We start from the raw sequence: 14,967 nt of genomic DNA, 5'->3' as shown, positions 1-14,967 counted from the left end.
TTGCAGCTATATTTATTATTATTATGTGTAAACTTTCACGCATTGGTGTCTATGGCAGCCCTTAGAACCGTATGGTGAAACGTTGTGACATTTGCCACACTTTGGGATAGTCCCCTCATCATTTTCACCAAGTGTCATGTCTCCCATTGGAGAACTTTAGCGCCACCAACGGGTCAAAGTTGAAGGTGCGTTTACACATGTAACTTTTAAACCGTATGGCCGATTTTCAAAAATGAGGTATCGTTGGATTCCGTGGATCAAGACGACTTCAACACACTATATGACATCAGAACCAGTTATATAGATTTTCTACCATTTTGAAGTTGAAGGGAAAACGTGTTTTCGTTTCTCCTACAAGTTTATCTTCATCAAAATTGCCAGAGATGATCTCCAGACCAAGTCTCACAAAAGTTATCACATGGTCTTTTGATTTTCGAAACCGTTTGTCCGGTACAGCCAATCAATCAAAGTTGGCGACGAATCCGCCAAAACAGGAAGTGAGGTCATATCTCAGCAAATCTTTGCTGCATTCACACCAAACTTGGTATATGGACTCAGGACCCTGTTCCAAAGACATTAAAAAAGGGTTGTGTCATTTGACCTCTAGGGGGCGCTACAATAAGCAAAGATTTGGCACGGGTCATCTTCAGACCAACTCTCACAAATGTTTTCACACGTTTAGATTTTCGAAACCGTTTGTCCGGTACAGCCAATCAAAATCGGCAGCAGTGTCGCCAAACAGGAAGTTGTTTCGTATCTCAGCAAATCTGTGATGGATTCACACCGAACTTGCTACGTGTACTCGGAACCCTGTTCTGCTTGGCCCCCTCATTGCATTGCGCAACCAAAATTTTAAGAGCCACATGAAGCGTGTTGAATCCACTCTTTCTACTTCTTATAAATGATGTTCAAGTCAAGATGTATCTTTTTGAGCTCTACAAATGATCTCTAAGTCATCTGCTGAGTTCGCTTAATGTCTACACTCAGTCCACATACATTGTTTGCCTTTAGGCCTACATGCATTGTGATTGTATTAATGTTCTGTTGTTGTCATAAGTAGGCTACAGCCTTAGATATTGTAGGTGACTGTTACTGTCAACAAATGAGAGTTGTTCAGTAACCTCTTTTAGTTTTTTGCTTTGGTATCAAAAATGGTATTGAGTACCGTGAAATTTCACTGGTATTGGTACTGACTACTGAAATGTTGGTACCGTGACATCAAGTATTTTTGTTGACATCTCACTTGTGTGATACATTATGTTGCTTGTGCACGAGTTACCTGGAGTAGTCCAGCATGGTGTTACAAAAGTGGTCTGTCATGGTCAATGGCATTTCTGCCAGTTACTAGGAGGTGGGTGCAAGGGTTAGATACTAGATACAGTGTTTCCTCTATGTTGATTTTGCCGTGGAGGCCCGCCATGGGTAAATTTCTGCCGCCACGGTATCAGAAATACGGCTGTACAAAATTTTAGGCCATGTATCAGCAGTGATTGTTAGAGTGCATGTCGGAGAATAGCATGGACACACGCTTCACACCGCAGTTGAGATTGCGTGTGTGCGTCCTTGAGAACTGTAGCGTCAATCGTATAACTTATGTTGTCAGTTCATTTAAGCCTGTTATTGTATTAGTCTATAGTTCTTACTAATTTAAATTAAAGTTAACTGGTGATTTTCGTTGTTTGTATTCTTCCCCTGCTAGCTACAGTAAATTGCACGTCTGTTGATTTGATAGCGATTGCTGCCTTTGCTCACGTTTCTATTTTAGGTGCAAAAAGCAGATTTCCCATATCTCTTGAAAGCTTCCCTGCTCGACTTTTTGTGTGCAGATTTGACTGTAAAACTGTAAAATTATGAACTTTGTGACATGAAGTGAAGACATGGCTGCCGCCTAATACTATGCGGTCTACCGGGCGACATTCTCACTCAAATTTCAAGACATTCGTGCCCCAAATCAAAATTCTGATGTGACAGATTAATGGGGAATCGCTTTCTCTCTTAAAGGCTGTCCTCCTCTACCTTTTTGGTCTTTTTAAATCAAACTATTTGTATAATCCGTGTAATTCTCGAGCCGTTATAAAGACTATATTTTCCCGGTTTTCTGCCACGATACTGCGCGCGCATCCCTAATGTTTACAAACAAATAATTGGTCTATAGGCTACTGACCATTTACATTAAGTTGTTACGTTTATTAATTGGCAGCATTTATGCCACTTAGAACATACTTTATGAGTGGAAGGTCTCTTTAAGTAGCATAACCTTATTGCTTTAGGGGAAATAGGACGAAAATATGTCCAATATTACATTAACTATTAGACTATTACATTAACCTGCTCCGAAATATAGGGTTAGGGTTTAAAGAATATATTGTGCTTAGTAAAGTTATGCATTGTACTTATTAAAGTTCTGTCTTATGATCCGAGAAGTGTGCTCAGGCTTAAACATGGTGTCTCACACAGGGTGTGGGAAGCAGGCTGTTATTTGTGTCTCTATCTCTTCATTTTCAGAAACAACCTTGAAACTGGGTGGAGACGGCACCCGAGCAGGTGGGACGCGTAGGCAAGAACAACTCCCTGATGCACGAGAAAACAAGCTCAACCCTTTTTTGATACTTGTGTTTCAATTGCATTGTATATCATATGCTGGGGCAGGGAAAGATAGCCAGTTGGACTTCGTGAACCAGCCCAAACTCTGTTGCGGGTAGGGAAACTTAGACAACCCCAGAGCTCTGTACTTGTTGATTTCCAACTGCTGCATTAAAGCTGATATGATCGGACCTCTGCGACTCCAGACCACTCTTTCTAGAACACAGATTTGTGTCATTGAATACTATCATTACATATTGGAATAGACACAAAGAATTTCAATCCTTCAGGTTCAGACTTTGTTTCGGCGTGGGGGGGACGGACGGGGGACGACGACGACGACGACACAGACCTGCCCCCACTGCTAAAAAAAATCCTAGAGGAAACACTGAGATACCTGGTGTAGTCCATGATGGTGTTGAGTCTGTGAGCGATGGTCAAGACAGTGCAGTCCTCAAACTGGGTGCGGATGGTGGACTGGATCAAGTTGTCCGTCTCCAAGTCAACAGCAGCTGTGGCCTCGTCCAGAACCAGGATTTTGGTCTTCCTCAGGAGTGCTCGGGCCAGACACACCAGCTGGCACTGACCCAGACTGAATGCAGGAGGGAGAAAGAGTAAGACTGATATGCTTGAGGTATGTATAGCTAGGAAGTCTTTTGTGGGTTCTAAGTATGCTTCTCTATGTACCTGAGATTCTCTCCTCCCTCGGAGCACTCGTGGTTAAGCTTGTCTGGCAGGCCTGACACAAAGCTCTTGAGGTGAGACAGCTCCAAGGATTTCCACACCTCCTCATCCGAGTAGCAGTCGAAGGGGTCCAGATTCATCCTCAGAGACCCAGAAAACAGAACTGGGTCCTAAGGGACAGTGATAAATTCAGAAAAAAAGAGCCAGGTACATATACAATAATGTGTGGTTTATGGATTCTGTGTGTTTGAGTGTGTTTTATCTGTGGAATGGTGGTGATTAAGGGGGAAAGTTATGGGATACATGGGGGAAGAAGTCTGAATGGTGTGTCTGTGTGACCCAACATTTGCATGTACACATTTGTGAACAACGCAATAGCGAGTGAAATTATAGAGGACACGATGGAGGATTCTATAGCGGCTGTTATAGCCACATGTTAACATTGCTCTTGTCCGTACAGTTGTGTTGTGAATTTGTCTCTTCTGTTTCTCCCTCCCACTATTGTTCCCACATTTAGGTGTCCGTCTGTGATCGGATGATCCACTCAATTCCATTTCACTAGCGCAACTGCCCCAGTCAAATCGGCTGGTCATCCGTCATATATAAACCGCTCCAGTTTTCAGTTTGAGAACTGATCAATTCTGTGTTTTCTGTCAGTGTCGACTGAGCCCTTTGTCTAATTTGTCGGCTTTGAGGTAGTTGTGTTTTTGTGTTCTGTGTGAAAGCATCACTCTTTCCACTTTTCTTCTGTTCATACCTATACCAGGTATACCGTATATATACCCGGTATACCGTATATAATACCGAAAATAAGCCGCAATAATAAGCATAACTTATTTTTACGAAACGGTATCTAGCTAGCTTTAGTTAGCTTCCGGACTAAGTTAGCTAGCATAATACTCGTAGCAATGCTACTAGCATGCTAGTGTTACTTGTTAGCTTTCTCATTAGTACATTTATATCTATAAGCCACTTCGAAATATAAGCCTCACCACCACAAGAAAAATGTAAAATCGGGGTATAAACCGCAGCTTTATTTCCGAAAAATACGTTAATGTTTTCTGATGTTTTTGGACGTTTGCACGGAGGTAAGCATAGGTAAGCTGCCCATGGGTCATACATGCATCCAATCCCGTAGCAAAACCTGTTATATACTTTAGATATGGAACGGGTGCCACCCAATATGTTTAGTATAGGGATGTTTTTGGTTAGGTACAGCAGCTAGGACACTCATATTACTTACTGTTCTTTGGCACCATTCATTGTTCCCTTGTTCCCATGTGTCATTTATAATCACCCTATTTGTATTTAAAATATTGTCATCACATATTGTTGTATTTAAAGCAAGTCACTGTACACGGTAGACTTTCGTTAGGCCCATCTCTTGCCCTATTTTTAAGACCACAGAGAGGGGGTTGTAACAAAAGTGCATGGAGAAGAAAGGTACACACCTTCTCCACACACAGATTTGGTTTTACTATCCTAGTGGGCCTAGACCATTCACACTCATTCAAAATTGTGTTCTCTCCGACCACTAACTCCTACCTTAACCTTAATCCTTAATGTAATTCTGACCCTGACCCCAAAACCCCTTGAAAAGAGCATTTGAAGAAATGGAGTGCGTGAGAGTTCATACCTGTGGTATGATGGTGATCCTGGATCTCAGCTCATGCAGGCCCAGCTGAGCGATGTTGACCCCGTCAATGTAGATCTCTCCCTGGGAGGCTTCGATGATGCGGAAGAGACCCAGGGTCAGAGAGGACTTGCCGGCTCCCGTCCGCCCGACTATGCCAACCTGGGTGGACATCCAGTCACACTTCCATTATGAATGAATGGGGATTCAAACTCCCCGTCTGATCCGAAGAAATACAATTGTAATTTTCCAGGTGCTAACTAGCATATATACCTATACTATGTGTTGTAAACACATCTCTGGTTGGTGAACCGCCAAGACTCCAAAGGCCATATAACCCCGACAGACCATACAGAGAGACAGATGCACTTACAAATTTAGACACACCCGGCTCCAACACCAACACACAACAACCACACCTTCTCTCCTCCGTGGATGGTGACAGTGATGTTGCGGATGGCCAGCTCCTGATCCTCCCTGTATCTCAGGCCAAAGTCCCTGATCTGGATGTGTCCTGCCGTAGGCCAGCCTGGAGGCAGGGTTGACTGTTCGTTCTTCCATTCAGCCTGAGAGAAAAAACATACATACCAGAATACATTATCACATGGTGTTCAAAGTAGCAAAATGATCTAACTTTTGGGTCTTCTCTCCACATTCTGAGGACATTATTCTTCAGCTATTCTGCCAAATAACTGTTTAGCCCCTCGTACCTCTTTCTCTGTGTCGCTGTATTCTTGCACTTTCTCCACAGCAACAATGTTGGTCTCCAGGTCTGAGGACATCCTCACCAGCCAAGTTAGAGAGGCAGTCAGCTACACAGACAGGAGGTCCATTAGCAAAGCCACAAAACTGATATACTGTCTGGTTATGGATTCTCAACATAATCAAGCTTAGTTTTGTCAACCTCAAAGGCTTTGAAGTAAGTAACTTCAAAATGATTTTATCATAGAGACATAGATAAAAACAAACCATTCTTGTTGATAGTTAGCATTTTAAAACACACTAGACATGTAACGAGACGTAACATACTTTGATCACAAAAGGTCTGTGTTTTAGTTTAAACTCAAACCCATAGACTGTAAAAAGAATGGACAGTACTCAATCGCCCCTGGTGGCTGGCTGCAGTATAGGTCATAAATCCTGCCCCTTCCATGTTAGCTGATGGGACATAAGCCATACAAAAAAATCTAAATGCACGTCTAATAACTTTTTTCAAAGATGGTTTCTGTCATTTTAGGTGTTTTATATCACGCTGATGTCTGTTCAAGTGCTAATTTTTCAGATCAGTTAGTTTTGAATTCGTTATTTGACGATATAAAAAGGGGTCGATATCGCGCTACCAGCGCAAGATGGCAGCACCCGTATCCGGGATATTTTGGCTTAATTTGTGTACAGTGGGAGGAAGCGGAGACGCGTCATCCATTCTTTTTACAGTCTATGCTCAAACCCCTATGCTGGTAAGGGGTTCAGGGGAGCTAACCTGCAGTGCATAAGATATGGACAATCCCATGATTCCTGGGCTAAGGCTCTCCCGAGCCATGACGGCGAAGAGGGCTGCGAAGGTCACAATGCAGTTTCCTACGAACTCAAGACGCACTGCCAGCCAACTACACTCGCGCACACACATACACACACACTTAATATTGCCTAGCTACAAAGAATTTGTATCAGGAAAACAAAATCTGAACAGGACTCAAAGATCCTCGTCCCCCCTAATCCAAAGAATAACCCACAGCATAATAAGGACGGCTTTGGACCCTCCAACACGACTGCTCACCGGTTAGCCACGATGCTGGGGTAGTACGCCTTCTGGTTATGGTCAACGCGTTCGTCACTTTCGCGGATGAAGCGCTCCTGCTCACCAAAGGCCCGGATGACGCTGGTTCCTAGCAGGGTCTCGTTAAAGTGGGTGTAGACCGGCGAACGGCTCACTGATTCCAGTCGTTTCAGTTGGCGGGATGATGCCACGTAGAACCTCTGAACATGGAGGAGAAAGGAGACCATTTCTCAGTACTGCACAGTATCATTCATACATGTAGCATCAAGACTCCAGCTAAATCGAACCAGAAGAACAAGTTCAATCTCACTTGGTCTTACATTCTGTTGTATCATCTCACTCACAAATTACACTGGATTCAGTGCTGTCTGAAAGAACTGGACTATGAATTATGTGAGTGTATTCCCGACTCAGGAAACCAGAGGGAAAATTCCAGTTCAACATTCCAACTTCAGTTGTTGGCTAACATGCAAATACAAGGTCTGACTAGATACCATTTTACATAAAAACATTTATTTCAAGGATCATCACCTTTTTGTATTCTTACATAAGATACATATTATGACCCTTGTGTGAATGTTTACATTTGATTCAAGTCATTATATTTTTATTCAACTCACTAACTAGGTACCAAACAATCCCCCCAAAACAGTATATCCACAGAATTCCACCCTAATGAACGCTAACCTGACTCGCCAGATGGTTTGTTACACATCCTTAGAAACAGTTTGGAAAAGTGCAGGCACTTAAAAAAACATTGCAGGTGATAAGACAGATGGTTCATCCAATCATGGGCTAGGTTCAACCATGCCCGGAGCTGCCAGTCGCTCCTCATAGGATGCTAACTGGCCGAACCACTATGGTTGGGGCCAATGGTTAACTTGTAGCTCGGCAAGATGGGGTCTTGTATGGGCGTGTTTCGCAGGGTAAACAAATCCACACACTAGCCAATCCACCCCCCCACACTGTAATCAACCAACGCACCCTCACATCCAACCAACACTCCCACCAACCCACCTGCACAAAGAAATACAGCAGTCCCAGCGGGGGGATGATGATGGCCACGAGCGGTGTCGCAATGAGAATGACCACGCAGGAGCCCATCACATTGAACATGGAGCCCATGAACATCTTGATGATGCTGGGGATAACCGCGTCAATGGTGTCCGTCTCCTTGGCGAAGCGGTTGACCAGGTTGCCGCTGGGTGTGCGCTCGAAGAAGGCCATGGGTGAGCGGAGTACATTGTATAGCATGTTCTGGTGGAGGTAGCGTGACGCCAGGATGCCTCCGATGGACACCGAGATGGAGTAACAGAACACGGCAACCCCTGCAAAAGACCGGGGGGTGGTGGGGGGGGTGGGGTTAGTGTTGGGTGAGGCAAACAAACATATACACACCCAGAGGGATCCCATGTTGAGTGGTAATGCATGAATTGTAAAGCAAAGTATACTGTGTACACTCCTATTGCTCACCTATTCTTATATTGTTAGTTACAAATCAATGACACACGCACCTTGAGAGACACCCAGGGCTCCATACACCCCTAGCCTCATCTGTCGGTTGGGCTGTGTTCCATTGACAACGGGGTCATCAGTCCATAGGCTAAGCCAGTAGTTGGAGAAGAGCGAGGCCATGTGGTGGCTGAAGAATAGCACAATGCTGATGCAAGAGAGCAGCACACCGATGGCCTTCATGTACTCCCAGAACACAGACAGCTTCACCTGGACACACACACATAAAATAACACAGTTAACATACACACCGATGAGACAAAACATTATGACCACTTGCCTAATATTCTGTTCGTCAAAACAATCCGCCAAAACAATCCCGACCTGCCGACGCATGGACTCTACAAGACCCATGAAGGCGTCTTGTGGTATCTGGCACGAAAACATTAGCATCAGACCCTTTAAGTCCCGTAAGTGGCTAGGTGGAGCCGCCGTGCATCAGACTTTTCGGTCCAGCACACCTCACAGATGCTCAATCGAATTGAGATCTGGGAATTTGAAGAACAGAACAACATCTAACACTTTGTGTTCCTCAAACCATTCTGGAATATTATGTGCAGTTTGGGATGGTGCATTATCCTACTGAAAGAGGCTACTGCCATTCCGGAATATCACTGGCATGAAGGAGTGTACCTGGCCTAAACGATGTTTAGCTAGTTGGCACATGTCAAATTGAAGTCCACATGAAAGGCCAGACCCAGGGTTTCCCAGCAGAACATTGCCCAGAGCATCCCATTCCCACCACCGGAATGTCATCTTCCCACAGTGCATCCTGGTGCCATCTTCCACTGCTCCAAGGGTCAGTTCCAGCGCGTGTGGCCATTGTAGGTGCTTTCGATGGTGGACAGGGGTCATCATGGGCACTCTGACCAGTCTGCGGCTGCGCAGCACCATACACAGCAGGGTGCGATGCACTGTGTGCTGTGACACATTCCTCCCGTGACCATTGTAAAAATATTTAGACTTGTGCCGCAGGAGACTGTCCGTTCAGACCAAACGGGAAAGCTTTTGTAGCCCTTGTGCATCGATGAGCCTCAGCCTCCCAACACCCTGTCGCCGGTTTGTGGTTTGTCCCTCCTCGGACCACCATTAATAGGTACTCACCACTGCTGACTGGGAGCACCCCACAGGCCTTGCTATGTCAGAGATGCCCTGACCCAATCGTTTGACCCTTGTCAAAGTTACATAAAGTCTTTATTCCAGCCCATTTCTCCTGCATCCAACGTGTTGACTATGAGAAATGATTGTTAATTTCTAATCTAATCTACCTAGACCTTGACATGTGACCTTGTTTGCGGATGATCGGTGTTATTTGTGTCACCTGTGAGTGGTCATAATGTTCAGGCTTTTCAGTGCACAAACATGAAACAGTAGATTATCAACAAGCATCTTGTTACCGGTAGGAAATTAAATCACTATATAGATTATTGTAGTTCACACACATACACAGGCTCTAAACAACTTACCCGTCCCGTGTTGGCCTTATCAGCCTCAGTCAGTTTACCGACCTCGGCATTCTTGGCCTTCTTCCCTAGTACCTCTTCTCCCTCGGCCTTGTGGGTGGTTTTACTGATGGTTGAGCTGTTCTGACTGGACAAGGAGCATAGAAACATGTCCAGGACTGGTTTAGAGACATGCTATAATGTTGACTGCCTTTTTTGCCATTATGGTATTTTTGTTAAAAGAAATCAACCAGTGGGACAGCAGTTCTCACTGTTGAGTTGGGTTTAAAATGTCTTTATACTGCACTAGGTGTTTCTGAAAGTGTTGTTGAAGCTGAGAGTAAAGAAAGCTTAAAAATCGAAACTTTCCATTCCACATTATGTCAGGGTGTGATACATGAAGGTGCCCACCTGGTGGCACTGAGGCTGGTGGTCCTACCACAGAACAGTTCAATTACAAAAGTAGATTTTTGATGGATTGAATTTGCAGTGTATTACAACCCACATTGAGAGTTTTAAAAGTAAAAAGACAATGGGGAATGTTCTCTCAAATGTATTGAATTTACTCACCCAATAGTAGTAGCAGGAACACCGTTCTCCATAGTTTTCTTTGGTGCATTGTCTACTATGCCCCTCGTCCAAAAAAGAGACACACATTAGTCTGGAATCTCTCAAATATGCACGTACACACACTCACACAAACACTAAAATCATCTGAAAGCATTGGTATAGATTCTTATTAACTTGTTAATATAATGACCCAATACCAACAAAAAGCCCAACTGACCACCAACTAGTGCTTATGAGACAAACACCAGGCAGCAACAACCACTATCGTAGACTACACTGATATCAAAGACAGCGATTATTTGTGTCATTAACCAAACGTGCATTTGAACATCATCACTTGCCACTAAAATGACCCGTGGGTTCAAATCTACCAAGATGCTCCACACAAAAAGCAGCAAGTAAGAACTTTAATGGCCATTACTGTCTCAGTACTGCACAGTATCATTGATACATGTAGCATCAAGAGTCCAGCTGAATCGAACCAGAAGAACAAGTTCAATCTCACTTGGTCTTACATTGTATCATCTTACTCACAAATTACACTGGATTCAATGCTGTCTGAAAGAACTGGACTATGAATTATGTGAGTGTATTCCCGACTCAGGAAACCAGAGGCGCATTATATTATGGCGGCGGGGCGCCCCCATAATATAATGGTAGGGGAAACACTGCAAGATGCACAGTGTGTGTGTGCGTGTATATGTATATATGTATGACCTCTAAATCGCATTTTTTCATGTGTATTTCTCTTTGGGATGATGGACAAATTCCAACCGAGTGTCACAAAAACAATCTACAGTACTAGGTGGCTCTAAGTAGTGCAGCAGCAAAGTATGCCATCGGTAGGCTCGTTCCAAAGGAAAGGAGACAAGGAGAGGTCAGTTAACTGGAAGGGAATTATCCCGTTAGATCCTAAACCACAGACCAGTGAGGGACCAACAACTGCTCAGACCTTCACCTTTGACCTGCTCCACCTTCTCCTCCTCATCATCCCTGCGCTCTTCTGATAAGAGGCAGACAAGGAGAGAGACAAGAGAAAGAGGGAGGGCACAAGAGACAAGATGGAGAGAAGTGAACACAGACAGGTTGGGAAAAAATGAAAAGCAAAAATGGTTGAAAGGGGAGAAGAAAAGACTACAGAGTGACTAAGGGTTTCATGGTCGACATGCGGGTGGTGTTGTGTGTGTGATCGTGTTAATCTTAGGTCTACTGGTATCAAGGCTTTTCAATGTCCCGCACAATTGAACTTGGTTGAGAATATTTGAATGACAACCTGCATTTGAGTTCTGAGCCGACTCAAGTCACCTTTTTATACTGTTGTGAAGTCTTATACTGTTGTGAAGTTTTTATACTGTTGTGTAGTCACAAGTTCATCATTGACAGCAAAGACCAACACAAATTACAATGTTTTACTTATTATAATTATTACAATAATAAATAAATAATCCCACTGGCCAAGGAATCCCTAACTTGAGATCCTATGGAGAAAAGAGGAAAGAAGACTGAGAGACTGTCGATAAACCCTAAAATAGTATTTATGTACTGAAAGCTATGGTGACACAGGAAGAGAGGGGCAACAGGTACGGCATGTACACAGCCTTGGTCAGTGGCTAGAGGATACTAAAGTTGCCAGCGGAGGGATACTCACCGCTGTCATCCTCGCCGTGCTCAGCGTTGGCGTAGGTGCGCAGGAACTCTGCGAAAGCTCCATCCCTCCCCATCAGCTGCAGGTAGGAGCCCATCTCTGTGATCTCTCCCTCCACCATCACTAGGATCAAGTCAGCCTGGGGGAGGTAGCCCAGACCGTGGGTCACCAGCACACGAGTCTGAACACACAAACACACGCCATCATCATTATCCACACATACAAAAAAAAAGTTTTTACAAGTATTCACAGCCTTTACAAGTCATGCAACGAACATACATCGGCCACACTCACATTATATAGCATCAACATTGTGTTTTTATTAAATCATGTCAAAATAAAACCTATTTTGTGGATGTCAGGATTACCCAGACACTCCCATGTCACCCCGCTCTTCATCTCCCTCCACTGGCTACCCATCACGGCCCGCATCAGATTCAAGACCCTGGTACTGACCTTCCGAGCGGTGAACGGGACTGCACCTGACTACATCCAGTCTCTCGTCCAGCCTTACACCCCCACCCGCCACCTTCGGTCTTCTGACAACCGTCTGGTGGTCCCACCTCTCAAGAGCGCCCGCTCCCAACCCAAGCTCTTCTCCTGTCTGGCCCCCCAATGGTGGAATCATCTCCCCATCTCCATCAGAGATACTGACTGTCTCCCCCCCCACCAGTAAGGAAGGAATACTTTGAAGAACTCCTTAATTCCACCAACACGCTTTCCGATGTGGAGGCAGAGTCTGGGGACATTGGGGGGGACCCTTCTATCTCTGGGGCTGAAGTCGCCGAGGTGGTTAAAAAGCTCCGTGGTGGCAGGGCCCCTGGGGTGGATGAGGTCCGCCCGGAGTTCCTTAAGGCTCTGGATGCTGTAGGGCTGTCTTGGTTGACACGACTTTGCAACATCGCGTATACATCGGGGACAGTGCCTCTGGACTGGCAGACCGGGGTGGTGGTTCCCCTCTTTAAAAAGGGGGACCGGAGGGTGTGCTCCAACTTTAGGGGGATCACACTCCTCAGCCTCCCTGGGAAAGTCTATTCAGGGGTCCTGGAGAGGAGGGTCCGTTGGATTGTCGAACCTCGGATTCAGGAGGAGCAATGTGGTTTTCGTCCTGGCCGTGGAACTGTGGACCAGCTCTACACCCTCGGCAGGGTCCTGGAGGGTGCATGGAAGTTCGCCCAACCAGTCTACACATGTTTTGTGGATTTGGAAAAGGCGCTCGACCGTGTCCCTCGGGGGCTCATGTGGGGGGTGCTCCGGGAGTACGGGGTACCGGATTCCCTGATCGGGGCTGTCCGGTCCCTGTACGACCGGTGCCAGAGTTTGGTCCGCATTGCTGGCAGTAAGTCGAACTTGTTCCCGGTGAGGGTTGGACTCCGCCAGGGCTGCACTTTGTCACCGATTCTATTCATAACTTCAGAATTTCTAGGCCGTAGCCAGGGCGTTGAGGGGGTCCGGTTTGGTGACCTCAGGATAAGGTCGCTGCTTTTTGCGGATGATGTGGTTATGTGACTTCATCGGGCCGTGACCTTCAGCTCTCACTGGAGCGGTTCGCAACCGAATGCGAAGCGGCTGGGATGGGAATCAGCACCTCCAAATCTGAGGCCATGGTTATCGACCGGAAAAAGGTGGAGTGCAATCTCCGGGTCGGGGAGGAGATCTTGACCCAAGCGGAGGAGTTCAAGTATCTCGGGGTCTTGTTCACGAGTGAGGGAAGAATGGAGCGCGAGATCGACAGGCGGATTGGTGCGGTGTCCGCAGTGATGCGGGCTCTGCATCGGTCCATCGTGGTGAAGAAGGAGCTGAGTCAAAAGGCGAAGCTCTCTATTTACCAGTCGATCTACGTTCCTACCCTCACCTATGGTCACGAACTGTGGGTAGTGACCGAAAGAACGAGATTGCGAATACAAGCGGCCGAAATGAGTTTTCTCCGCAGTCTGTCCGGGCTCTCCCTTAGAGATAGGGTGAGAAGCTCGGTCATCCGGGAGGGTCTCAGAGTAGAACCGCTGCTACTCCGCGTCGAGAGGGGCCAGTTGAGGTGGCTCGGGCATCTGATAAGGATGCCTCCTGGACGCCTCCCTGGTGAGGTGTTCTGGGCACGTCCCACTGGGAAGAGGCCCGGGGAAGACCCAGGACACGCTGGAGGGACTATGTCTCTCAGCTGGCCTGGGAACGCCTCGGGGTCCCCCAGGAAGAGCTGGTGGAAGTGGCTGGGGAGAGGGAAGTCTGGGCCTCCCTGCTTAGGTTGCTGCCCCCGCGACCCGACCCCCGGAAAAGCGGCAGATGATGGATGGATGGGCTTTCCTCCAGGTACACTCTAGCACTTTCGAGGATCATGTTGTTTGATTGTAATTTCTTTAACTACATGCTCTTCTGGTTCTACCCATTGGTACTTATTTGCTTTTCACAAATGTATGCTTCATGTTTTGGCTACCCGCAATGTTTTTGGGACCATCTCGTTGTTTATGATCATTGACCTATGCACTTTTTGTAAAGCTCTCTCTTGTAAGTCATTTTGGATAAATGCGTCTGCTAAATAAAGAAATGTAAGTGACTTTGAGGACATGGCGGTCCATGATAGTCCTGTTTTGAAGTATTTGACTTCAAAGACTGACATAGAGTTTGATGGTTTGACAGTGCAGGCTGTTGAGATAGTTTTAGCCAGCCTGGTAAAGGTGTGTAGCAGCATGCTAGCGGACCACTTAGTGCATGGATGCTATGCAGATGTGTCTGAGGAACTGGTGGACCAACTTGCCTCAGCACCTAAAACATTAAATGTCAGCTGTGAGCGCGACTTTGGGGTTTTTGATAGGCTTCATCGAGAGAAAGCAAGGGCAAACGTAAGCAAAATAAAGGGCATGATGCTTTTCAAGCAGAATTGGTCTTGGGAATGGCTGTCAGGATTAGATAGGAACAGGAAATCACAGGTGTTGGCTGTAGCTAGAGCATCAGTGCAAGAACAGAGAGCGGTTTTCTGTGAGCGTGCTCAAGCCATTAGGGATGAAAGATTAAGGATTTTGCAGGTGTCTAGGGTCAAAGAGAGAGAGAGAGGGAAGTTAGGGATGTTGCGACAAAGCAAAAGCTGACATTGGAGACCGGTAAGTATGGGGCTTGTGGACAACTT

General features: G+C 45.9%; 1 protein-coding gene across 6 annotated transcripts in view; it reads right to left on the bottom strand.

Moving 5' to 3' along the window:
* Positions 1 to 14,967, bottom strand: part of abcc1 (ATP binding cassette subfamily C member 1 (ABCC1 blood group)) — a 253,278-nt gene that overhangs the window by 126,411 nt on the left and 111,900 nt on the right. For 4 of the 6 annotated variants that reach the window (XR_009928666.1, XM_062452715.1, XM_062452737.1 and 1 more), the window contains 12 exons: positions 11,850 to 12,027; positions 10,202 to 10,256; positions 9,656 to 9,779; positions 8,192 to 8,399; positions 7,695 to 8,005; positions 6,678 to 6,877; positions 6,381 to 6,507; positions 5,611 to 5,712; positions 5,320 to 5,466; positions 4,904 to 5,062; positions 3,271 to 3,437; positions 2,981 to 3,175 (listed from right to left, as the gene is read on the bottom strand). Coding sequence is in view for 5 of the 6 variants with exons in the window: in XM_062452715.1 (XP_062308699.1) it covers positions 2,981 to 3,175; positions 3,271 to 3,437; positions 4,904 to 5,062; positions 5,320 to 5,466; positions 5,611 to 5,712; positions 6,381 to 6,507; positions 6,678 to 6,877; positions 7,695 to 8,005; positions 8,192 to 8,399; positions 9,656 to 9,779; positions 10,202 to 10,256; positions 11,850 to 12,027 (1,973 nt within the window). In the remaining variant the exon portion in view is untranslated. Of the gene's footprint in view, positions 1 to 2,980; positions 3,176 to 3,270; positions 3,438 to 4,903; positions 5,063 to 5,273; positions 5,467 to 5,610; positions 5,713 to 6,380; positions 6,508 to 6,677; positions 6,878 to 7,694; positions 8,006 to 8,191; positions 8,400 to 9,655; positions 9,780 to 10,201; positions 10,257 to 11,849; positions 12,028 to 14,967 lie in introns of those variants that run through there. The other 2 variants (XM_062452728.1, XM_062452753.1) reach the window with 2 other exon arrangements.

This window comes from Osmerus eperlanus, chromosome 2 (genome assembly GCF_963692335.1).
Source record: "Osmerus eperlanus chromosome 2, fOsmEpe2.1, whole genome shotgun sequence".
NCBI lineage: Eukaryota > Metazoa > Chordata > Actinopteri > Osmeriformes > Osmeridae > Osmerus > Osmerus eperlanus.
The sequence above is the reverse complement of the archived record's forward strand: the minus strand, read 5'-3'. Positions and strand labels throughout refer to the sequence as shown.